The following is a 27,664-nucleotide window of genomic DNA, read 5'->3' as shown; positions in this document are numbered from 1 at the left end:
GGTCATTTTGTGTCTTTTTTAGTCATTTTTACATCTATTTTTGGTCATTTTGTATCTTTTTTAGTCATTTTTACATCTATTTTTGGTCATTTTGTGTCTCTTCTGATCATTTTTACATCTTTTTTTGTCATTTGTGTCTATTTCGATAATTTTGTGTCCTTTTTTCATCATTTTTACATCTACAGTCATGGAAACATTCTTGATAATAACCAACATCATTCTGAATAAAACCATGTTGTGTTACGTCACTGAGACAAACCCAAGAATAGTTAAAGACTGATATGAACCAGATTATTACCTTAAACTGAACCATGGAGATGATCCAGTAAACTCTAGATTTACTAAATTTACTTGAGACAACGAAGCTTCATGAAGCATTTCCTTTATCTACGGAGACCAAGAGATGGAAAAACCACACTCAATCACCATTGATGAAGCCTTTTTTTAAAGCCAAGACCTCCATCTAGTGGGGTCAGAACATAAAGGAAATGCTTCATGAAGCTTCGTTGTCCCATCACTATGTGAACCTGAGCCTCAGGAAGAGAAGCTGATACACGGAGACATTAAAAATGCATCAGTGCAACTTCAAACCAAATGAAAGATGCATGTTTAACAAACAGGAGAGTGAAAGGAAAGAGAGGCCGAAGCCCAAAATCTGACTGTGTGTTGTATATAAATTACATTTATATTTAGCAGACACTTTAATCTAAATCAGGGGTCTCAAACTGGCGGCCCGCGGGCCAATTGTGGCCCTCGTGATGATATTTTGTGGCCCCCACCTTGATATGAAAGTTTAATGTGAGTTTTATATGAATGGCACTTTACCGTGTTGTGTGTGGAAGGTCCCTTTAATTACTTTTATGGTAATTTTGTCTTTTTTTAATAATTGTGTGTGTTTTTTGGTAATTTTGTGTCTTTTTTGGTAGTTTTGTGTCTTTTTTTTGTAATTTTGTGTCTTTTAAAAGTAATTTTTCTGTCATTTTGTGTCTTTTTTGGGAGATTTTGTGTCTTTTTTTTAATAATTTTGTGTCTTTTTTGTTAATTTTGTTACTTTTAAAAGTAATTTTTCTGTCATTTTGTGTCTTTTTTGGGAGATTTTCTGTCTTTTTTTTTAAAATAATTTTGTGTCTTTTTGGTAATTCTGTGTATTTTTTGTCATTTTGTATCTTTTTTTGTCATTTTGTGTCTTTTTAAAGTAATTTAGTGTTTTTGCAGTCATTTTGAAAAACTAATAAAAAAATAAACTAAAACTAAGCATCTTCCAAAAAATAAAAACTAATTTTTGGTCATTTTATGTCTTTTTTGATCATTTTTACATCTATTTTTGGTCATTTTGTATCTGTTTTAGTCATTTTGTATATCTTTTTTTGGTCATTTTGTGTCTGTTTTGATCACTTTTACATCTTTTTTTGGTCATTTTGTTTCTTTTTTGGGTGATCTGAACTGTGCGTGTGAGATGGATGGGTGGGTGGGTAGGTAGGTGGATAGACGGATAGACAGATAGACAGATAGACAGATAGATAGATAGATAGACAGACAGACAGACAGACAGACAGATAGATAGATAGATGGATAGATGGATAGATGGATAGATGGATAGATGGATAGATGGATAGATGGATAGATGGATAGATGGATAGATGGATAGATGATAGATAGATAGATGGATAGATGGATAGATGGATAGATGGATAGATGGATAGATGGATAGATGGATAGATGGATAGATGGATAGATGGATAGATGGATAGATGGATAGATGGATAGATGGATAGATGGATAGATGGATAGATAGATAGATGGATAGATGGATAGATGGATAGATGGATAGATGGATAGATGGATAGATAGATAGATAGATAGATAGATAGATAGATGGATAGATGGATAGATGGATAGATAGATGGATAGATAGATAGATAGATGGATAGATAGATAGATAGATGGATAGATGGATAGATAGATAGATAGATAGATAGATACCTGGAGACTCTGCTGCTTGGTCCTCCACTTGATGAGCAGGTTCTTGTAGAGGAGACTTCTGGTCTGGTGCCAGACTCCAGCGTCTCTCTTAGGATGCATACTTCCTGCATGCCTCATCTGGATCACGTACGGACGGCAAGTCTCTCTAATGCTGGCCTCAGCTGCAACAACAACACAAGGAAAACAGAGGATTAAAAGATTGTGGTCTTTTTTTGTTATTTTGTGTGTGTTTTTGTCATTTTTTTATTTATTTTTTTGTCATTTTGTGTCTTTCTGTCATTTCACGTCTTTTTGTTGTCATCTTGTGTCGTCTTTTTTGTGATTTTTTGTGATTTTTTTGTGATTTTTTGTCCTTTTTATGTCATTTTACATATTTTTTGGGTAATTTTACGTCTTTTTTTTCATTTTACGGCTTTTTGTCATTGTGGTCTTTTTGTTGTCATTTTGTATTTTTTTCTCTCTAATGCTGGCCTCAGCTGCAAGAATAACACAAGAAAAGAAAAGCAGAGGAAATCAAAAGATTTCCCTTTATGTAATAAATAACACAAGAACCATTTTCAACACAATCGGCTTCATAATTATTCAGACTGGGGCTGGGCGATATATCCATATAAAAGATATATTGATTTTTTAAAAATGTGATATGGAATCAGACCATATATATCGATTTAAATATATATTTTTCTTTTTTTATATATATATAAATGCTGCCTTTGCTAGGGTTTGTAATATTTAGTTATATATATATATATATATATATATATATATATATTAAATCAAATTACCTAATTTAATTTTTTACTTTTGTAATGTTTGTTATTCTTTTCTCATATATATATGTGCATATATATATATTAATTAATTAATTAATTAAAAAAAACTAATAATAATAAAAAAAAAAAAAATATATATATATATATATATATATTTTTTTTTTTTTTTTTTTTTTTTTAATTTATTAATTTTTTTTTTCCAGAAAAAGATGGGCTTTTACTTAATAGGCTTAAAAAAAAAGGTTCTCCTGTTGTAATACCGTATTTATGTTCACTTAAATAAACGGTTTCAATAAAACTACTTGTGACATGTCATGTTTGACTAACTGAACATTTGCTCTCACTTTGCGATAAAAATATCAGGATATATATCGTATATCGATATTCAGACTAAATATATATCGGGATATGACTTTTGGTCCATATCACCCAGCCCTACTTGCAATTATTAGTTATTTCTATAAAAAATAATGATGAAATTATTATCAAATTAACATAATTGTTTACTGTGCCGTATTGCCATACACAGTACCATTAAAAAAAGTAATAATTTTTATTTATTTTTTCCATTTATCCATTTACAATGATGTCGAGAGTTCAGAGAAAACACAAAACAGAGTTCAGAGAAAACACATGAAAAAACATTAAAAACTGTTACAGTGAAAGGCAGAATTATTGGTTATCATAGTTTTTAGTTTTTTTAATAAAATAAATAAATAAAAATAGAGGACATTAGAGGATAAATAATAAAGAATAAATTAAATGAAAATGAATAAGTTACTGTAAAATGCCCGAAAATTATACTGTGGATGAAATATATAATATATATTAAATATATTAAAAGACAGCTGCTCTTCTCAGTGAGTCACCCAGTTCTCCAGAGCAGCTTCACCTGGCTGATACTGCACCATCACACCTGTCATACCTCTCATAGACCTCTATAGTACCTCTCATAGACCTCTATGGCACCTCTCACAGACCTCAATGCCACCTCTCATAGACCTCTATGCCACCTCTCATAGACCTCTATGCTACCTCTCACAGACCTCTATGGTACCTCTCATAGACCTCTATGGTATCTGTCACAGACCTCTATGCTACCTCTCATAGACCTCTATGGTACCTCTCACAGACCTCTATGCTACCTCTCATAGACCTCTATGGTACCTCTCACAGACCTCTATGCTACCTCTCACAGACCTCTATGGTACCTCTCATAGACCTCCATGGTACCTCTCACAGACCTATATATATATATATATATATATATATATATATGGTACCTGTCATAGACCTCTATGGTAACTCTCATATATATCTATGGTACCTGTCATAGACCTCTATGGTACCTCTCACAGACCTCTATGGTACCTCTCACAGATCTCTATGCTACCTCTCATAGATCTCTATGGTACCTCTCACATATCTATGGTACCTGACATATATATATAGTACCTGTCATAGACCTCTATGGTACCTCTCATAGACCTCTATGGTACCTCTCACAGACCTCTATGGTACCTCTCACAGACCCCTGTGGTACCTCTCATAGACCTCTATGCTACCTCTCACAGACCTCTATGCTACCTCTCACAGACCTCTATGCTACCTCTCACAGACCTCTATGCTACCTCTCACAGACCTCTATGCTACCTCTCACAGACCTCTATGCTACCTCTCATAGACCTCTATGCTACCTCTCATAGACCTCTATGGTACCTCTCATAGACCTCTATGCTACCTCTCATAGACCTCTATGGTACCTCTCACAGACCTCTATGGTACCTCTCACAGACCTCTGTGCTACCTCTCATAGACCTCTATGGTACTTCTCACAGACCTCTATGCCACCTCTCATAGACCTCTATGCTACCTCTCATAGACCTCTATGCTACCTCTCACAGACCTCTATGCTACCTCTCACAGACCTCTATGGTACCTCTCACAGACTTCTATGCTACTTCTCATAGACCTCTATGGTACCTCTCACAGACCTCTATGGTACCTCTCACAGACCTCTATGGTACCTCTCACAGACCTCTATGGTACCTCTCATAGACCTCTATGCTACCTCTCACAGACCTCTATGCCACCTCTCATAGACCTCTATGGTACCTGTCACAGACATCTATAGTACCTCTCACAGACCTCTATGCCACCTCTCATAGACCTCTATGGTACCTCTCATAGACCTCTATGCCACCTCTCATAGACATCTATGGTACCTCTCACAGACCTCTATGCTACCTCTCATAGACCTCTATGGCACCTCTCATAGCCCTCTATGGTACCTGTCTCCAGCAGCTAGCCGTTAGCCTGTGAAGCAGCGCTAACCTGCTGATGTGTCCCCGTGTATCAGGGTCTTCCTCTGGATCTATGGATCTATGAATCTCCGCCATATTGTTTCTCTGGTGTCTGTGGACTACAGACAGTGTTTTTTAAATCTGTGACGACACACTAACGGACAGAAAGGAGCCGTTGGTCTGATTATTACCTGAGCTACTGACACTGACTGGAGGCCAGCGAGCTGCAGCAACACAGCAACACAATATCCATGGCAACGTCAATGATAACATGCAGATATTGAACATACTCACGTATGAAATACATTAAGGCATCATTTCCTCCCTGGTGGCGGGTTAACGGCTTCACATTACACGCTTTATGTCTAAATATCTCCTAGAAACCAGCTGCTCGCTGCACTACGGCGCTACTTCCTCCTGTCAAACACAGACGTGACGTCAACCAATCAGATGCGCTCGCGGTGTTAATGACAACGGTCTGAACCAATCAGAATGTTCAGAATTCACCGATGGATTTTATTGTCATCACAAACAAAACAGTCAACATATAAAACTCATACATGTATATAAATATAAATATATATATATATATATATATATATATTTATATGCATATATTATATATGTGAATTCTATATGTATAATATATAATTTATATATATTCATATAAATTATATATATATTTATATATGTATATATACACATATATTTATATATATTCATATAAATAATATATATATACATATATATATGAATGTGAATCGAATTTATATATATATAATTTATACATATATTATATAATTTATATATATATGTGTGTGTGTGTGTGTGTGTGTGTATATACACATTTATTTATATGTATGTGTATATATACATATATACAAATATATATATACATATATAATATATATATATAAATTATATATAATATATATGTATAAATTATATATATATAAATTAGATTCATACATATATAGATCATATATAATATCTGTATATATTTTATATATATATATATATATATATACAGGTGCATCTCAATAAATTAGAATATCATAGAAAAGTTTATTTATGTCAGTAATTCAATTCAAAACGGTGAAATAACACGTTATATAGATCCATCACACACAGAATGAAACATTTCATGTCTTCATTTATTTAATTTCTTCTAATTATTATGATTATGGCTTACATTTAATGAAGACCTGAAATTCTGTGTCTCAAAAAATGTAAATATTTAAAAAAAAAGACCAATTTTAAAAAGTGTATTTAATATTATTTTATTTTTATTATATATAATTTATAACATTTACATATTAAATATACTTTTTAAAATTGGTCTTAACTTTATAGTATATATAGTTAATCCTCTAACTTAGACTTAGGATCTCAAACTAATAACTATTTATCTCAATATAATTATTTAATATTGCTAAAATCATTATTAAGTACCTCAAAGTAAATACTGCAAAATAGTGTGTTTGTATTTCAAAATAACTTCAAATAACTACTTAGGACTTCAAAATAAAGAGAAATGTTATAAAAGTAAAGACTAATTTAGTACTTTAGGACAAAATAATGACCTGGTACATACTAACTTATTATTATTTTTAAATACTAAGTCATCAATTCTCAAAGTTTCTCATTATTTTGAGAACAACTCAAAATACTTTTGCTACTAAGTCAGTATTTCAACATTAACAAGTCCATATTCAAGGTGATGTTGATCATTATTTAGCAATATAAAGTCATTATCATTATTTTGAGTCTGCATCATTTCAAGATTAATTTAATTTATTAATATTATATATAATTTATTAATATTATATATAATATATACTTAATTTCAAGATAAGTAATATAAGTCACTCTTTTGAGAAATATTCACATTATAATGAATTATTATATTACATTAATACATTACAGGGTGTTTCTTATCACACCACATTGGTGGAAATAAGTACAATCATTACTTTTTTTTTTAGAAAAATAACTTTTAATACTTTTAATTTCAAGACATTTTTAAATTCTTCTGGTCCTGAGAAACAGGTGAATACAAACTGCATGTTTATATTACAGAATTAAAATTTTTTGGTCAAACTTTGTTAACCCTTTGATGCACAACATGGGTCAAACATTTCATTATGGGGTATAGTGTGTGTATAATTCTAAGGAAAACTGAATTTAATGAATTTTGGAATAAGGCTGTAATATAACAAAATGTGGAAAAAGTGAAGCGCTGTGAAAACCTTCCAGATAAAGACAAAATGATACATAAACATGTTAAATATGTTAAATATATGAGTGTTTGGCCTCTCTCACTGCTAAAGTAACTATTTGAAACAAATTACTATTATTATCTTAAATCAAATTTGGATGAATGAGTCATTTCTGAGTGTGTAAAATTGATGTAATAATACAAAAACTATTTTTCTTCTTAAAGTATGAAAGGAAAAATGGATATAATGATCGATTGTAATAAAAAAAAAGATATTCAAAGAATACTCGGACTATTCAATCATATAAAATAAATTGATTTTAAAAGAAAGACACAGCAGCATGAAATAACATGAGAAATGAATGTTTTGTGCATCAAAGGGTTAATTAGAACAGAACTTATTGTGATACAACATCTCCAAACATATCAAATATTAGTAAAATTTAAAGCAAAACACATAATATTTCCATTTAATGCAAAAGTGCAGCCATGAACAAACAGGAGCTCTTTTATTTAACAAAAATGACAAAAAAGACACAAAATGACCAAAAATTGATGTAAAAATAACCAAAAAAGACACAAAATGACCAAAAATAGATGTAAAAATGACAAAAAAAGACACAAAATGACCAAAAATAGATGTAAAAATTACAAAAAAAGACACAAAATGACCAAAAATAGATGTAAAAATGACCAAAAAAGACACAAAAACAAATTACTATTATTATCTTAAATCAAATTTGGATGAATGAGTCAAATGAGTGTGTAAAATTGATGTAATAATAAAAAAAACTGTTTTTTTTCATGAAGTATGAAAGGAAAAATGGATATAATGATGGATTGTAATAAAAAAAAAAGATATTCAAAGAATACTCGGACTATTCAATCATATAAAACAAATTGATTTTAAAAGAAACACACACAGCAGCATGAAATAACATGAGAAATGAATGTGTTGTGCATCAAAGGGTTAATTAGAACAGAACTTATTGTGATACAACATCTCCAAACATATCAAATATTAGTAAAATTTAAAGCAAAACACATAATATTTCCATTTGATGGAAAAGTGCAGCCATGAACAAACAGGAGCTCTTTTATTTAACAAAAATGACAAAAAAGACACAAAATGACCGAAAAAAGATGTAAAAATGACAAAAAAAGACACAAAATGACCAAAAATGGATGTAAAAATAACCAAAAAAGACACAAAATGACCAAAAATAGATGTAAAAATGACAAAAATAGACAGAAAATGACCAAAAATAGATGTAAAAATGACAAAAAAAGACACAAAATGACCAAAAATAGATGTAAAAATGACCAAAAAAGACACAAAAACAAATTACTATTATTATCTTAAATCAAATTTGGATGAATGAGTCATTTTTGAGTGTGTAAAATTGATGTAATAATACAAAAACTATTTTTCTTAAATAACATGAGAAATGAATGTGTTGTGCATCAAAGGGTTAATTAGAACAGAACTTATTGTGATACAACACCTCCAAACATATCAAATATTAGTAAAATTTAAAGCAAAACACATAATATTTCCATTTAATGCAAAAGTGCAGCAATAAACCAACAGGAGCTGTTTTATTTGAGGATCTGTGGCAGCAAACAAAGAGACTAAACAGTGAAAACAGATGATTTGAAGAGGCGTAAAGCAGCAGAAAGGCTTTTATCAAACACAACCGTTGGAGAGGCGGTACTCCTGTATGAAGTTAGAGAAGGGAGGAGGTGTAGAAGGAGTGTAGGAAGCCTCCTGGACGTCTTTAAACTGGAGGAAGTGATGAAGAAGAGGAGGCACCGGGAGCTGCTGCACCACGTCGCTCTTCATCAGCTGATCTGATCCCAGCAGGGAGCGGAGCTGCAGCCGGCAGAGCTGGGAAAGACCAGGAACGGAGTCTGGAGAGGAACGGAGGAGAGAAAACTGGTAAAACTCAACGCTGACTACTTATACTGAGCTACAGAGGCTAACTGCAGCAGCTAGCAAAGGGTTAAACTGAGGAAAACAGCTTTTTTAACGTGTTTTAACCAAGGTTATTATAGTGAATGTAAACTAACGAAATATCCAAAACTAGAATTGAAAAAAACATTTTTGTTAACTGAAATAAAATAAAAACGAGAGTTTAAAAAAAAAAAAAAAACGATAACTGACTGAAACTGTATTTTGTTGTTACAAAACTAACTACCTTTATAAAAGAAAAAGACACAAAATGACCAAAAATAGATGTAAAAATGACTAAAAAAGACACAAAATGACCAATGTAATATTACATCAAACATCAATCACATATTTTAACATTTGAGACTTATTAACTATCCTATTTTGTTAAATTGGTGTTTTTTTCCAATGGAAATTATTATCTGGTGGCTCTAATAAGTCTCAGATGTTAAAATATGTGATTTTCCAATGTAATCTGGTGGTTCTAACAACTCTTTTAAAGTTAAACCTTCAAAATAAGACAAACATAGTTACACATATACTCAGTGTTTCACTTTTTTTATCACTACTCTTCTAAAGCACAAGGTGATTTGTGACCCATGTTGGTCATTAGAAGGTGTTTATATGTTGTCACCAATTTAAAACCTGACAAAGAAGACACAAATATTAACTATCCTAGTTTGTTAAATTGGTGTTTTTTCCAATGGAAATTATTATTTGGTGGCTCTAATAAGTCTCAAATGTTAAAATATGTGATTTTCCAATGTAACCTGGTGGTTCTAACAACTCTTTTAAAGTTAAACCTTCAAAATAAGACAAACATAGTGACACATATACTCACATTGTTCATTTAGTGAATCACTTTTTGTATCACTATGAGGTCAAGTATAATAACTGCTTGGTTTTGAGTTGGTTTTTATGATTTTTATATAATTATTTCTCTGAAATAAAGCAAAATTGAAATCTAAAACTTTGTCACAAGATAAAACAGACATCAAGGAGTTAATTTTTAGTTATAACTCAATTTTGACCATAAATGTAGTTACTGCAGTTAGACTCTGTAAGGCAGAACAGTGAAAGTGAATCCGGAGGGCGTATTTAGTCTCTGTACCTAAATGTGGACATGGTTCCCAGGTCTTTTCTGCTCGTCTTTGGTCCAGAGTTTGTTTCAACGGCAGAGGAAGACTCGACCAGTTTAGGAACTGTAGCAGGTAATTCAACGCCTCACTGTCTGCATGAGCCACCCTAGAAAACACAGAGAAGAAGAACTAAATGATCAAGTAAAGTAGCCATTACACTGATAAAAAGGTGTTTAAAAACCAGATCAAACAGTAAATCTGAGGGAAATGATCTTGCTGCATGGACAGATAATTTACCTTGACAAGATTTATTAAATTAAGATTATTAAATCTAGAAATAAGCATGTTGAACACTTAAAATAATAAATGAACTCTTAAAACAAGATAAATGATCTAACACTTCTAAATCTAAAGTTTTTTTTTATCTTGGTAAGAACCAAATAATCATCAGGTCACTCTGCTCGGGCCAGTTCATCACTGCTGGCAGCTTTACTTTATCTCTTTTCTACATTTTTTGTCTTTGTGAAGATTTAAAAAGACGCAAAATGACCAAAAAAAGACACAAAAAAGACCAAAAAAAGACAAAAAAAGATGTAAAATGACCAAAAAAAGACATAAAAGAGACAAAAAGACGCAAAAAGACACCAAAAAGACACAACAAAAGACGTAAAATGACCAAAAAATAAACAAAAGGCATAAAATGACCAAAAAAACCACCCAAAAAGCAGACACAAAAGACATAAAAACACCAAAAAAAGACACAAAAAGTTTTTTTAATCTTTGGTAAGAACCAAATAATGTCTTTTTTGTTCATTTTGTGAACAAAAGAAGATTTAAAAAGACACAAAATGACCAAAAAAAGATACAAAAAAGACCAAAAAGACCAAAAAAAGACAAAAAAGATGTAAAATGACCAAAGAAAGACATATAAGAGACAAAAAGACACCAAAAAGACACCAAAAAGACACCAAAAAGACGTAAAATGACCAAAAAATAAACAAAAGGCATAAAATGACCAAAAAAGACCAAAAAAGAGATAAAAAGAAACAGACACAAAAAAGACACAAAAAAGACACAAAAAAGACACAAAAAAGACGCAAAAAGACAAAAAATACGTAAAATGACCAAAAAAAGACATAAAAGACGCAAAAAAGACACAACAAAAGATGTAAAATGACCAAAAAATAAACAAAAGGCATAAAATGACCAAAAAAACCACCCAAAAAGCAGACACAAAAGACATAAAAACACCAAAAAAAGACACAAAAAGTTTTTTTAATCTTGGTAAGAACCAAATAGTCATCAGGTCACTCTGCTGTTCATTCAAATTATCTGTCCATGCAGCAAGATCATTTCCCTCAGATTTACTGTTTGATCTGGTTTTTAAACACCTTTTTTACAGTGTAAATACTTCACCAAAGAGGTAAAAAGCAGAAACATACATGTGAGGCTGAAGCAGCAGAGAAGGTTCCAGTCCGGCCTTCAGGACAACAGGAAGCCAGCAGGCGGCGAAGTGGACTTGTTGTTGAGCCACAGAGAGAAGATCGCTCATTTCCTTCTGCTTCAACACAGTTTTTCCATGACGATGTGGTTCAGAGCAGGAAGTGGTGGAAGTGTCGGGTTGAGGGATCCATCGATGCTCCAGGATCAGCTGTAGAAGGTCGGTTTTCTCACTGGACAAGATATAAACCCAGTCGTTCCTGCTCACAGCTGCTCCTGCTGCCACCAATAACCTCACTGACTCACTGGAACAGAATCAATATCAGGATCACATCAATATCAGGCAGAAATACACCTGTTTAATGCTTGTTACGGTGGCCCTGAAGTGCAAATCATAACGGCAAATCAGAAAACACAACAAGCAACTACTGTTATACTGTGGATTTCTTCTTCTTCCTCTTCCGGACGCAATTTTGCATTGAAATGAATGGGACGGCCGACAAAAAATGAGCGAAAAAGAACAATAATTGGAGATTTTTAAACGTCTACTTCTCCGGCATAATTTCACCTAGAGACTCCATTTAAACTTTAAACAGTAGACACAAGTCTTGTGTATCGGTGTATTAATCCACGTTTCGATAGGTCATATAGTTTTTTATCAATCCCTGTTCAATGACCATGATCATTTTTGGAGAAATTCTGAGATTATAATGGGTGTGTATTGCACGGAATGTTCGTGTCACAGTGTGTGACATCATCGCCAGAGTGTAGAGGGAGAGAAGAAACTTTCAGAAAATAAATTTGAAAACTGCGCTCCAGGCCGCAAATTCCACTCTACAGAAATAATTTATACATAGAAACGTAGGAAAATTAGTCTTCTCGCTCACAATCATCTGGTAAAGCTGTCAGAGTTATAGTTTGGGCGTAGGACGCACAGATTCGCCACCAAAACCACCAACAGCCTCATTGGGTCCCATATTAAAAACGCAGGAAGATTTCTGAAAAAGGGAGATGTAACATTTTTTTTAGATCGCTCTAACAAAGCTATTTTTTCATCTTTCTTAAAAAAAACCATATGTAGACGTTCAGGAAGAACTCAGGACGCTCAAAGTGAAGTCGGATCAATGATAGGTATTATGGTTTTGCCAAAAATGCTTTCTGTTCGAGGCCAGAAATTCCAGTCTGTCCACCTCTGGCTGCTGTCACTGTTCCAGAAGATTCCACAGCTGTTAATTCTGTTGATTGCTCTGCTCTGATTGGTCGACCCCAACGCCTTTGATGCTTTGTTGTGGTTACAGATACACGCAGGTGTAACACAGGGCGTAGGTTAGAGGTGTTGTGAGATAAACAGACCTTTATGGAGTGTTGGAGGTGTAACACAGGGCGTAGGTTAGAGGTGTTGTGATGCCCAGTATCTTGGAGCAGTCCTGAGCGTCGGGGCTGTAACCTTCCTCCAGCAGCAGCTCCACACTGCTGCTCTGTTGGTTCTCTATGGCCACGTACAGAGGACTCACCAGGCCGTCACCTCCATCACACACACGGTCTGTAGCAGCTATCAGCCTCCTGAGGACCCTGGAACGGTTAAATGACTCGTATTAATGGAAAACAATCCTGTCATATTTGCATACAGCACCTCCTAAGAAGGGAAAAATCTGTTTACAATCATGATCATGAGCAAAAATGTGAAACCTTCTCTGTTTCAGCCAATGAGAGAATAAAATGCTGTGAATGAGGCGGGACTCACTCGCCGAAACGCCCCTAATCTGAAAAGGAGCTGTCCTAGCGGTCTTTTGTCAGGACTTTTTTCATCCCTGTAGAAGAGCAGGGCCGTTTTTCTCCCCTGAAAAAAGCCTGGTTGCTGATTGGATAGAACGCTAAGCAGGATGTGACGTAGTACTCTACACGACAACAACGCGCGCCATTTGTAAACTTTGTTGCTATATTTAGCGACTTTTCAGACCCCCTTAGTGACTATTTTTCAAAAAAAGCGACTGGAGACAAATCCAGCGACTTTTTCTGGTGTTATTGGAGACTTTTGGAGACTCGTTCTTACTCTTCTTAACGAGCCGCGGGGGCCGGAGGCTCTTCTTAACGAGCCTCCGGCCCCCGCACAGTTAGTGATGCCAGTTTATTCACAATCACTATTTTTATGATCAGCAGAGACGCTGTGCATAATTAGCAACGGCGGCCACAGTTGCTTCTTCCATGTTTAATCTGTTGTGGCGATCTAAAAACGTCACCTCCAGAGTCTCTAAATCCCTCTGGGAGCCTTTTTATAATGGAGACACGCAGTGTGAGCGGACTTTAGAGTGGGCGTGGCCTGAGACTTTAGAGAGGGCGTGGCCTGAGACTTTAGAGAGGGCGTGGCCTGAGACTTTAGAGAGGGCGTGGCCTGAGACTTTAGAGAGGGCGTGGCCTGAGACTTTAGAGAGGGCGTGGCCTGAGACTTTAGAGAGGGCGTGGCCTGAGACTTTAGAGGGAGCGTGGCCTGAGACTTTAGAGAGGGCGTGGCCTGAGACTTTAGAGAGGGCGTGGCCTGAGACATTAGAGAGGGCGTGGCCTGAGACTTTAGAGAGGGCGTGGCCTGAGACTTTAGAGAGGGCGTGGCCTGAGACTTTAGAGAGGGCGTGGCCTGAGACTTTAGAGGGAGCGTGGCCTGAGCCTTAAGAGAGGGCGTGGCCTGAGACTTTAGAGAGGGCGTGGCCTGAGACTTTAGAGGGAGCGTGGCCTGAGCCTTAAGAGAGGGCGTGGCCTGATACTTTAGAGAGGGCGTGGCCTGAGCCTTTAGAGAGGGCGTGGCCTGATACTTTAGAGAGGGCGTGGCCTGAGACATTAGAGAGGGCGTGGCCTGAGACTTTAGAGAGGGCGTGGCCTGAGACTTTAGAGAGGGCGTGGCCTGAGACTTTAGAGAGGACGTGGCCTGAGACATTAGAGAGGGCGTGGCCTGAGACTTTAGAGAGGGCGTGGCCTGAGACTTTAGAGAGGGCGTGGCCTGAGACATTAGAGAGGGCGTGGCCTGAGACTTTAGAGAGGGCGTGGCCTGAGACTTTAGAGAGGGCGTGGCCTGAGACTTTAGAGAGGGCGTGGCCTGAGACTTTAGAGAGGACGTGGCCTGAGACATTAGAGAGGGCGTGGCCTGAGACTTTAGAGAGGGCGTGGCCTGAGACTTTAGAGAGGACGTGGCCTGAGACATTAGAGAGGGCGTGGCCTGAGACTTTAGAGAGGGCGTGGCCTGAGACTTTAGAGAGGGCGTGGCCTGAGACTTTAGAGAGGGCGTGGCCTGTGACATTAGAGAGGGCGTGGCCTGAGACTTTAGAGAGGGCGTGGCCTGAGACTTTAGAGAGGGCGTGGCCTGAGACTTCAGAGAGGGCGTGGCCTGAGACTTTAGAGAGGGCGTGGCCTGAGACTTTAGAGAGGGCGTGGCCTGAGACTTCAGAGAGGGCGTGGCCTGAGCCTTTAGAGAGGGCGTGGCCTGAGCCTTTAGAGAGGGCGTGGCTTGAGACATTAGAGAGGGCGTGGCCTGAGACTTTAGAGAGGGCGTGGCCTGAGACTTTAGAGAGGACGTGGCCTGAGACATTAGAGAGGGCGTGGCCTGAGACTTTAGAGAGGGCGTGGCCTGAGACTTTAGAGAGGGCATGGCCTGAGACTTTAGAGAGGGCGTGGCCTGAGACTTTAGAGAGGGCGTGGCCTGAGACTTTAGAGAGGGCCAGGCCTGAGACTTTAGAGAGGGCGTGGCCTGAGACTTTAGAGAGGGCGTGGCCTGAGACTTTAGAGAGGGCGTGGCCTGAGACTTCAGAGAGGGCGTGGCCCTCACGGCTATCGTCTACATTATACAATTTCCTCCCAATTTGATATCACTATAAACGGAATATCTTTGGACTGACCATTTGAAATTGTCGCCTTGGGCTCTGGTTATCACATGGATTTATTCACTTTTTTCTCACGAGTACCAAAAACAATGTTTTTACGGTAATGTTTTCTAGTACAGGATGTACAGTCTCAGGCTGTGAGTCAGTACCCGATGTGTCCGGATGCAGCAGCAGCATGAATAGGAAGCTGGAACCAGTCGTGGCTGCAGCAGAGGTTAGGATCTGCTCCACGCTCCAACAGGAAGTCCACACAGGCCTGGTGACCCTCCTGAGAGGAGATCAGCAGGGGCGTGGCCAGGTCCGCCGCCTGGGTGTTCACATTAGCTCCTACAGGAAAAACAGAATGAAACACAAATAATAATGTGTCTCATTTCACTTTATTACTGTTCAAAGAGAGGAGTAAAGCTGCACCACAGGCAGAAAGGTTCAAGATCAAATTCGTACAAAAAAGATCATAGTTTCATTGCAACAAAATAAAGGTGATTATTATATAACGAGTCACTTATTAGAATACATTTTGACTCTTATTATTTAAGAAATGCATGTAAATGTTATAGTTATGATCAGGACTGAAGTTGGTCAAGAGATTTGATGCATTGAAATTGAAAAAAATACTAATATCTCATATTTTATAGCACTTTTTAAGAAGTGAACATTTTTTGCACCAAGGATAAAAGTTGGGTTGTTTTTTTTATAAACTCACACTGCTCAAAAATAAAATTAATAATGCATTTTGATCAATGTTGTTGTCAATTATTGATGTATCCAAGGGTCTAATAATCCCCCCCAAAAAAATCCAGTTTGCATTTAGTATATGGAAGAATGTTCATATTTTGTGTTTTTATCATTTAAAACATGTGGATTTACATTTCTAAAAGGGCATTAAAAGGTTAAAATTATTCAGGAAATGCATGTAAATGTTATAGTTATGCTCAGGACTGAAGTTGGTCAAGAGATTTGATGCATTGAAAGTGAAAAAAATATTAATATCTCATATTTTATAGCACTTTTTAAGAAGTGAACATTTTTTGCACCAAGGATAAAAGGTGGAGTATATTTTTTATAAACTCACACTGCTCAAAAATAAAATTAATAATCAATTTTGATCAATGTTGTTGTCAATTATTGATGCATCCAAGGGTTTAATAATCCCCCCCCAAAAAAATCCAGTTTGCATTTAGAATATATCGAAAAATGTTCATATTTTGTGTTTTTAATCATTCAAAACATGTGGATTTACATTTCTAAAAGGGCATTAAAGGGTTAAAATTATTTAAGTAATGCATGTAAATGTTATAGTTATGATCAGGACTGAAGTTGGTCTAGAGATTTGATGCATTGAAAGTGAAAAAAAAAAATTAATATCTCATATTTTATAGCACTTTTTAAGAAATGAACATTTTTTGCACCAAGGAAACTTTTGCAACAATAAACTCACACTGCTGAAAAATTAATAATGCATTTTGATCAATATTATTGTCAATTATTGATGTATCCAATGGTCTAATAATCTCCCCCCAAAAATTCCAGTTTACACTTAGAATATATGGAAAAATGTTCATAGTTTGTGTTTTTATCATTTAAAACATGTGGATTTAAATTTCTAAAAGGGCATTAAAAGGGTTAAGAAAGCCATTGTGAACAGAAAATGTAAGTTTCTTCCAGACTTTTGTCCTGTAGTGTGTGTGAAAGCTCTTCACCAGCATTAACGAGGATCTCCAGACACTCCTGCCGTCCGTACTGAGCAGCCACAAACAGAGGAGTGATCTTGTGGTCGTCTAGAGCCTCCAGGTTACACACATTGACCAGAATCTGCACAATTTCTTTATAACCCTGAGGGGGAAAAGAAAATAAAGGTGAATAACCTCCTCACAGTGCTGTGTGTTAGAGTCTCTAAGCCAGCGGTTCCCAAACTTTTTTAGCCGTGCACCCCCTTCTATGTCCAAACTGGGTTGACCCCCCCCCAATCCCCCACACCTTCAAAAAAAACCCAAAATGCAATAAGAGTTTTTATAGCCATATTAAAGGTGGAGGATGATGACAGGCTCAGGATCAGAGGCAGAAAGCAGATCAGTTGGGACAAATGTTATAATATTTTGAGATGCGTTGAACAAAAATTGCAGCAAATTTAAATGAGCGTGGAGTGAACACAACCCGTCATCATAACACAGGCTGGAAAAATGATACAAGAACAAGAAGATAACTTCTTCTACGCTTCATTATAAGATCAAAAACAACCAAAAATGACCAAAGATGACACAAAATTATCAAAATAGACACAAATTGACCAAAAATATATGTAAAAATTACCAAACAACCAAAAAATAGATGCAAAAATGAACAAAAAATGACACAAAATTGAAAAGCCTGTATTTATCAATTAATTAATAACACGTCTTTATTGTGTGGGGGGAAAAAAAATTTAATTGTGTCATTTTCAGATCGCCATTACATTTTTCATCTCGCGCACCCCCTAGCAGCAGCTCACGCACCCCCAGGGGTCCACGCACCACACTTTGGGAATCCCTGCTCTAAGTTCTATACTCACCTTATAAACAGCCTGATGGAGGCAGCTCCAGCAGGACGCCGTGTGTGTCCTGTTCACCTCCGCACCTTCACTGACCAGCAGCTCCACAATCTGCTGATAGCCTCCATCTACAGCTGGAGGAGAACAGGAAGCTGCTGGTCAACACTGCAGATCCACAGCAGTTTAACTTTAAATGGGTGTGCATCCTCGATTTAGAAGATTTTTCAATAATTCATTTTTCTAAATATCATTATTAACGTAGGACGTGTTGCAGCATTGCACTGTTTCTGATTGGACGCCTTTTAGGGGAGCTCCGCCCCCTTTTAGGGGGATGTTGTAAAAGGAACCAAAAAAGACACAAATGACCAAAAAAAAGACACAAAATGACTAACAAAGGACAGTAAATGAGCATAAAAAGATACAAAATGACATAGAAAGACACAAAATGACAAAAAAGACACAAAATGACCAAAAAAAGACAGAAAAGGACTGAAAAAAAGACACAAAATTACATAGAAAGACACAAAATGACAAAAAAGACACAAAATAACCAAAAAAAGACAGAAAAGGACTGAAAAAAAGACACAAGATTCCATAGAAAGACACAAAATGACCAAAAAAAGACAGAAAAGGACTGAAAAAAAGACACAAAATGACCAAAAAAGACACTAAAGGGCCAAAAAATGACCAAAAAATGAGACAAAATGACCAAAAAAAGACACAAAATGACTAACAAAAGACATTAAATGAGCATAAAAAGATACAAAATGACAAAAAAAACACAAAAAGACCAAAAAATGACAAAAAAGACACAAAAGGGCCAAAAAATGACAAAAAAAATTGACAAAATGACCATAAAAAGATACAAAATAACAAAAAATTTGACAAAATGACCAAAAAAAGACACAAAATGATCAAAAAAAAGACACTAAAGGGCCCAAAAATGACCAAAAAAATAGACAAAATGACCATAAAAAGATACAAAATGACAAAAAAAGATACAAAATGACAAAAAAAAGATACAAAAGGACCAAAAAATTACAGAAAACGACACAAATCATTGTACATCCCACTTTCACACACAACCTCATTTGGCCAGAATTGATAAATCTCCTTAATCTCCCACTATATATATATACACGCCCGCCGATAGGGGGGGACAAACGGGTCTGCTGTCCCGGGCCCAGGGTAGGGGGGGGCCCAGAACTGGGCCCTCATTAAATTATGGAATGATTAAAAAAATAAAATGAAATAGGCCTATTTGTGGAAAAAATATGTAATATTTATTTGAGTTAAAAGCTTTTTATTTGTTTTCTTCCTAATTGTCCTTGAACTAGTGGTCAAGAACCCCCCCCCCCCCCAACACAAAAATGGTTTGGCCACTGATCAAACTTTGATGTTGCCGTTTGATTTGAAGTTCGCTCAAAATGTCCGGTAAACACAAGTCCGGTGCTCAGAAACGGAAAGAAAAGAGAAGACGAGAAGAAGCAAATGGAGGCCTTATTTTATGAACAAATATTTTTTAAAAAGGTGGTGACGGTGAAGCTGGGACTAGTAAAGTGAACGTAGAGCAAGGTAAGAAACAGCGCAGCCAATGTTTACAGCCTTGTAACGTAACCTAACAAGCTCGCTCTAATGTTAACGTCCATTAGCTTGTATGAAAGCCTGACACAACACGTTATCTTTGACAGAAACAAAGTTTGGTAGCTCCGTCAGAGAGGATGAGACAGAGAGGGGAGAGATCCAGCAGCTGTCAGGTGACAGAGAGAGAGAGAGAGAGTCATTTATAGTTTATTTATTTAGTCAGTTATTTTCCTGCTAGTGTCAGAATTCCAATACATATGAAGAGTGTATTTAGCAACAGCGCATGTGTAGTTTGTTAATCTTAACCATTATTGTCTCTTGTCAAAGAGAGATGTGAGGAGAGGAAAGGAGAGGAGAGGAACAGGAGAGAATGTTTTTGCTTGCAATGTTTTATTAAATTAATATTTAATTTATTTTTTAAGTATAAAATAGATTCATAAAGCTCATTGCACAAATAGGCTATCTGCAAAAAAGCTTTTTGTAAATCAGGGATATTATACTTGAAAGATGGGAATTAGCCCCTTATTTCAAAATATATACTCATAATCTACAGGGTAAATAGCTGCACATTTAGTCATGGCTTATAAGGAAAGAGGAGAGGAGAGGAGAGGAACAACAAGAGAAAAGGAGAGATCTGGGCGCGGGGGGCCCATCTAAGATAATCTCGTCCTGGGCCCAGGCAAGACTGTCAGCTGGCCTGTATATATATATACACTACCGGTCAAAAGTTTTAGAACACCCCAATTTTTCCAGTTTTTTATTGAAAATCAAGCAAATCAACAGCTTGAAAGGGTCCAAAGGTAAGTGGTGAACTGCCAGAGGTAAATAAAAAAAGGTAAAATATAACGTATATATTATAATATAAAGTAGGCCTTTTTTCAGGGAACAAGAAATGGGTTAACAACTTAACTCTATGGAGTCTTGGGCTATTTTGAATTCTTTTCATGTCTTTGCAAGTCATTTTGTGTCTTTTTTTAGTAATTTTGTGTCTTTTTTGTCATTTTGTGTCTTTTTAGTCATTTTGTGTCTTTTTTTAGTCCTTTAGTCCAACATAAAATGTGATTTTGAATCTTTTTTTTACTTTCAAAACACTATCATGCTCAATAAAGAATGTTAAATGATGCAAATGTGCATTAATTTCAGAGTACACTGAGACATTAAACTGCATCATTTTCAATTAAATTCTGGAAAAGTTGGTGTGTTCTAAAACTTTTGACCAGTAGTGTACTTCCTACTGGAACTGCACTAGTAGGGATAAACAATACTTAAAGATGTGTGTTTTCTACACATGAACACCCAGGTGATAAAGTGATAATGTGCTAATGTTGCGTACCTGCGTAGAGAGGACAGGACAGGTCGTTAGTCAGCTGGTTGATGTCAGCCTGAGCCGTGATGAGGAGTCTGACCAGAGACAGGTGACCCCGCTGGGCCGCCAGGTAGCAGGCTGACTCCCCCTCATGGGTCACAGAGTTCACAAAGCTGCTGGAGGAGCCTGCAGCTGACAGGACAGACAGGAAAACAGCCACTAAGTTATGTGTGTGGCTGAAAGGTTACATTATCTGCTCCCAGCTTCTAAACTTTCACAACAACAACAACAATAACAAAGAAAATAACTTTTCTTACACTGCAAAAAACATGAAGCTCACCAAGTATTTTCTTCTTGCATCTATTAATAGTATCTTAATTATCTTGTTTTGAGTATAATTTACCTGCTGACCATAGCTTTATGTGCTTATTTAACTATCTTATTGTGTGAAGACTTTTTTTAGGATTGACATTGTAAGTTTTTTCATGCTTTTCAAGCTATTCAACATTTGAATATGGTTTTTACCTAAAATATTGGTTTCAATCGAGAGTTTTAGTTGCATGTAGATCAGGGGTCTCAAACTCAAATTACCTGGGGGCCGCTGAGGCAGTATTAAAATGACCAAAAAAAGACACAAAATTACAAAAAAAACCACTAAATTACTTAAAAAAAGACACAAAATTACAAAAAAAAGACACAAAATTATTAAAAAAGACACAAAATGACAAAAAAAATACACAGAATTATTTTCAAAAGACACAAATTGACAGAAAAAAACTAAATTACTTAAAAAAGGAACAAAATGACCAATAAAAGGACACAGAATTATTAAAAAGACACAAAATTATTAAAAGACACAAAATTATTAAAAAGTCACAAAATTATTTAAAAAAGACACAAAATGACCAAAAAAAGACACAAAATGATGAAGAAAAAAAACAAAATTACTAAAAAAAGAAACAAAATGACCAAAAAAAGACACAAAATGACAAAAAAAAGACACAAAAGGACCAAAAAGACACAAAATGACTAAAAAAGACACAAAATGACTAAAAAAAGACACAAAATGAAAAAAAAAAGACACAAAATGACCAAAAAGACACAAAATGACTAAAAAAAGACACAAAATGGAAAAAAAGACACAAAATGACCAAAAAAAGACACAAAATTACTAAAGAAAGACACAAAATTACTAAAAAAAGACACAAAATTACCAAAAAAGTAATTAAAGGGACCTTCCACAACAACACGGTAAAGTGCCATTCATATAAAACTCACATTAAACTTTCATATCAAGGTGGGGGCCACAAAATATCGTCACGAGGGCCACAATCGGCCCGCGGGCCGCCAGTTTGAGACCAATGGTTTAGGTTGAATGTTATTTCAAAAGCATTTTCTATCCACCAAAACTAGTTTCAAGTATTTCTGGCTTATTTTAATGTTACTACAGTCGGGCTTTTAAAGCCACAATTGCTCAAAATAAATATATTTGGATTTATTTCAACACATTATTGTTTTTCCAGTGCCAAGATATTTTTTTTTTACTTATTAAAAGAATTCTTACAAAGAAACATTTACTTACTGCACTGGCAGATCATTTGACTTGTTTCGAGCCTGTATTTGCTTAATTCTAGTTATTTATTTCTTATTTTTTGTCAGTTTTTGTACCTTTAGCAGCAGCCAAAAAATGACCAAAAAAAGACACAGAATTATTAAAAAGACACAAAAAATTATTAAAAGACACAAAATTATTAAAAAGTCACAAAATTATTTAAAAAAAAGACACAAAATGACCAAAAAAAAGACACAAAATTACTTAAAAAAGACACTAAATTACTTAAAAAAGACACAAAATGACCAAAAAAACAACTAAATTACTTAAAAAAGACACAAAATGACCAAAAAAGACACAAAATCACAAAAAAAAGACACAAAATTACAAAAAAAAGACACAAAATTACCAAAAAAGACACAAAATTATTAAAAAGACACACAAAATTACCGAAAAAAGTAATTAAAAGGACCTTCAACACACAACACGGTAAAGTGCCATTCATATAAAACTCACATTAAACTTTCATATCAAGGTGGGGGCCACAAAATATCGTCACGAGGGCCACAATTGGCTAAGAATATTTGGATTTATTTCAACACATCATTGGCTTTTTTTACTAACTTATTAAAAGAATTCTTACAAAGAAACATTTACTTACTGCACTGGCAGATCATTTGACTCGTTTCAAGCCTGTATTTGCTTAATTCTAGTGATTTATTTCTTATTTTTGTCAGTTTTTGTACCTTTAGCAGCAGCCAGAATGTCCTGAGCACACTCCCTGCTGCCGGCGGCGGCGGCCTCGTGCAGGGCGTTCCAGCCGCGGTTGTCTCTGCCGTCCACGCTGAATCCTCTCTTTATCAGCCGCCTCACCCGCCGCCTGCAGCCTGAACGAGCTACAGCTGCAACACTGGACACCGTGTCCCCGTAGCACTCGGAGAAGTCCATCCCTGCTGCTGGGGACAGACGAAGACGCATTCATTAGGACAATATTTTATTACAAGTTTGATAGATCATTTTGTAAAACGAATAAAAACTAAACTAAAACTAAGCATCTTCCAAAAAATAAAAAATAATTAAAACTAGCAAACTCACTCTAAAAACTCATTAAAACTAACTGAATTTGAAAACAAAAAATCACAACGAAATTAAAATTAAAACTGATAAAAATGTCAAACTCTTCTGATAGATAGATGGATAGAAAGATAGATAGACAGTGTTAAAGTGTTCATGTGGTTTAGTCTTTTTGGTCATTTAATGTCTTTTTTTGGTCATTTTGTGTCTTTTTTTGGTCATTTTGTATCTTTTTTAGTAATTTTTACATCTATTTTTGGTCATTTTGTGTCTGTTTTGATCACTTTTACATCTTTTTTTTGGTCATTTTGTGTCTTTTTTGGTCATTTTGTGTCTTTTTTTGGTCATTTTGTTTCTTTTTTGGGTGATCTGAACTGTGCGTGTGAGATAGATTAGATAGATAGATAGATAGATAGATAGATGATTGTGGCCCTCGTGACGATATTTTGTGGCCCCCACCTTGATATGAAAGTTTAATGTGAGTTTTATATGAATGGTGTGTGGAAGGTCCCTTTAATTACTTTTTTTGGTAATTTTGTGTCTTTTTAATAACCATAAACAAATATAACATTTGATATAACCTTAAACAAATATAACGTTAGATATAACCATAAACAAATATAACGTTAGATATAACATAAACAAATATAACGTTAGATATAACATAAACAAATATAACATTAGATATAACATAAACAAATATAACATTAGATATAACATAAACAAATATAACATTAGATATAACATAAACAAATATAACACTAGATATAACATAAACAAATATAACATTAGATATAACATAAACAAATATAACATTAGATATAACATAAACAAATATAACATTAGATATAACATAAACAAATATAACATTAGATATAACATAAACAAATATAACATTAGATATAACCATAAACAAATATAACATTAGATATAACATAAACAAATATAACATTAGATATAACATAAACAAATATAACATTAGATATAACATAAACAAATATAACATTAGATATAACATAAACAAATATAACATTAGATATAACATAAACAAATATAACATTAGATATAACATAAACAAATATAACATTAGATATAACCATAAACAAATATAACATTAGATATAACATAAACAAATATAACATTAGATATAACATAAACAAATATAACATTAGATATAACATAAACAAATATAACATTAGATATAACATAAACAAATATAACATTAGATATAACCATAAACAAATATAACATTAGATATAACATAAACAAATATAACATTAGATATAACATAAACAAATATAACATTAGATAAAACATAAACAAATATAACATTAGATATAACATAAACAAATATAACATTAGATATAACATAAACAAATATAACATTAGATATAACATAAACAAATATAACATTAGATATAACATAAACAAATATAACATTAGATATAACATAAACAAATATAACATTAGATATAACATAAACAAATATAACATTAGATATAACCATAAACAAATATAACATTAGATATAACATAAACAAATATAACATTAGATATAACCATAAACAAATATAACGTTAGATATAACATAAACAAATATAACGTTAAAAATAACCATAAACAAATATAACATTAGATATAACATAAACAAATATAACATTAGATATAACCATAAACAAATATAACATTAGATATAACATAAACAAATATAACATTAGATATAACATAAACAAATATAACATTAGATATAACATAAACAAATATAACATTAGATATAACCATAAACAAATATAACATTAGATATAAACATAAACAAATATAACATTAGATATAACATAAACAAATATAATATTAGATATAACATAAACAAATATAACATTAGATATAACCATAAACAAATATAACATTAGATATAACCATAAACAAATATAATATTAGATATAACATAAACAAATATAACATTAGATAAAACATAAACAAATATAACATTAGATATAACATAAACAAATATAACATTAGATATAACATAAACAAATATAACATTAGATATAACATAAACAAATATAACATTAGATATAACATAAACAAATATAACATTAGCTATAACATAAACAAATATAACATTAGCTATAACATAAACAAATATAACATTAGATATAACATAAACAAATATAACATTAGATAAAACATAAACAAATATAACATTAGATATAACCATAAACAAATATAACATTAGATATAACATAAACAAATATAACATTAGATATAAACATAAACAAATATAACATTAGATATAACATAAACAAATATAACATTAGATATAACATAAACAAATATAACATTAGATAAAACATAAACAAATATAACATTAGATATAACCATAAACAAATATAACATTAGATATAAACATAAACAAATATAACACTAGATATAAACATAAACAAATATAACATTAGCTACCATGGTAACATTCATGAATCACTATATAACTTCCGCATTCACTGCGGTGTATAAATGTCTTCAGCTTTAATAAAACACTAAATAAATGTTTATGAGACCCAACAGGTTCATTTAGTATTTAACTTGAAATAAAATGTTATATTTTTAATTTACCTGAGTAACGTTATGAGTAACAACGGCTGGACGGCGTCCCTCACGAGTCGCTGTTTGATGACGTCACACCACAACATCCCGTCGCATGCAGGCTGACGTCAGATGGATCATTAACCCTTAGTTTGGAGCTATTTTGTTGGTTTTTGATTATTTTTCATTCTGCCTATATATATGTATATGTATATATATATATATACATACACATATACATATATATATATATATATATATATATATATATATATATATATATATCACATAAAAAATATTTACTATGACGTATTAGTATTATTGTTTTCAGCACTACCTCACCAATATGACCTGATCATTGTTTTTTATATTTTGATTTACTGGATCAAAATTTTGGTAATTTTGTCTCTTTTTTTGGTAATTTTACGTCCTTTTTTTTGTGGTAATTTTATGTATTTCCTTGGTATTTTGTGTCTCTTTTGTGTCTTTTTGGCCATTGTATGTATTTCCTTGGTATTTTGTGTCTCTTTTTAGTCATTTTGTGTCTTTTTGGCCATTTTATGTATTTTCTTGGTTATGTTGAGTCTCTTTTTGGTCATTGTGTGTCTTTTTTGTGTCTTTTTGGTCATTTTATGTATTTCCTTGGTATTTTGTGTCTCTTTTTGGTCATTGTGTGTCTTTTTTGTGTCTTTTTGGTCATTTTTGTATTTTCTTGGTTATGTTGTGTCTCTTTTGATCATTTTGTGTCTTTTTGTGTATTTTTGGTCATTTTATGTATTTTCTTGGTTATGTTGTGTCTCTTTTGGTCATTTTGTGTCTTTTTTGTGTCTTTTTGGTCATTTTATGTATTTTCTTGGTTATGTTGTGTCTCTTTTTGGTCATTTTGTGTCTTTTTTGTGTCTTTTTGGTCATTTTTTGTATTTTCTTGGTTATGTTGTGTCTCTTTTTGGTCATTTTGTGTCTTTTTTGTGTCTTTTTGGTCATTTTATGTATTTTCTTGGTTATGTTGTGTCTCTTTTTCGTCATTTTGTGTCTTTTTTGTGTCATTTCACATCCTTATTTGGTAATTGTATGTATTTTCTTGGTAACAAGGGATGATAAATCCATTTACACTCAGTAATTTTATAGATTACAGGTACATCTCATGTGTTTACTGTCGCTGTGCTGCAGTTCCTCGCCGCCGCCACTAGATGGCAGCAAACATTCATTTTAACCATAACGCTCCTCTCTTTGTACATAATATTAAAAAGAGTCGAGATTAATTTCACACTCGAAGCAGACATAACGAAGTTAATTTGGTATTTTTTTTTACCAGGATTTAATTTGCTGGTTAAATCCACCAAAGACTATTAGTTTTTAAATCATGACTAGATGTTCGCTTTTTCTCCCTGCAGGACACCGTCCGTATCCCGGATGTAGGTGT

The 27,664-nt window shown here is 33.9% G+C and overlaps 2 protein-coding genes across 2 annotated transcripts in view; both read right to left on the bottom strand.

Moving 5' to 3' along the window:
• Positions 1 to 5,474, bottom strand: part of abca5 (ATP-binding cassette, sub-family A (ABC1), member 5) — a 75,438-nt gene extending 69,964 nt beyond the window's left edge. The window contains exons 1-2 of the mRNA XM_059325116.1: positions 5,354 to 5,474; positions 1,984 to 2,144 (exon numbers count right to left, since the gene is read on the bottom strand). Of these exons, the coding sequence (XP_059181099.1) occupies positions 1,984 to 2,144; positions 5,354 to 5,366 (174 nt within the window). The 5' untranslated portion in view covers positions 5,367 to 5,474. The remainder of the gene's footprint in view (positions 1 to 1,983; positions 2,145 to 5,353) is intronic.
• Positions 5,475 to 7,028: 1,554 nt separating this feature from the next.
• asb3 (ankyrin repeat and SOCS box containing 3) lies at positions 7,029 to 23,587 on the bottom strand. The gene is made up of 9 exons (XM_059324079.1): positions 23,332 to 23,587; positions 21,061 to 21,225; positions 18,165 to 18,277; positions 17,317 to 17,449; positions 15,766 to 15,943; positions 13,101 to 13,319; positions 11,750 to 12,052; positions 10,340 to 10,473; positions 7,029 to 9,188 (listed from the first exon to the last, which is right to left on the bottom strand). Exons 1-6 carry the CDS (start codon positions 23,561 to 23,563, stop codon positions 13,103 to 13,105), a joined length of 1,038 nt encoding a protein of 345 aa, XP_059180062.1. The 5' UTR covers positions 23,564 to 23,587; the 3' UTR covers positions 7,029 to 9,188; positions 10,340 to 10,473; positions 11,750 to 12,052; positions 13,101 to 13,102.
• Between the last annotated feature and the right edge of the window lie 4,077 nt (positions 23,588 to 27,664).

This window comes from Centropristis striata, chromosome 21 (genome assembly GCF_030273125.1).
Source record: "Centropristis striata isolate RG_2023a ecotype Rhode Island chromosome 21, C.striata_1.0, whole genome shotgun sequence".
In the NCBI taxonomy this organism is placed as follows: Eukaryota; Metazoa; Chordata; class Actinopteri; order Perciformes; family Serranidae; genus Centropristis; species Centropristis striata.
This window is presented reverse-complemented; position numbering and strand designations above follow the sequence as displayed.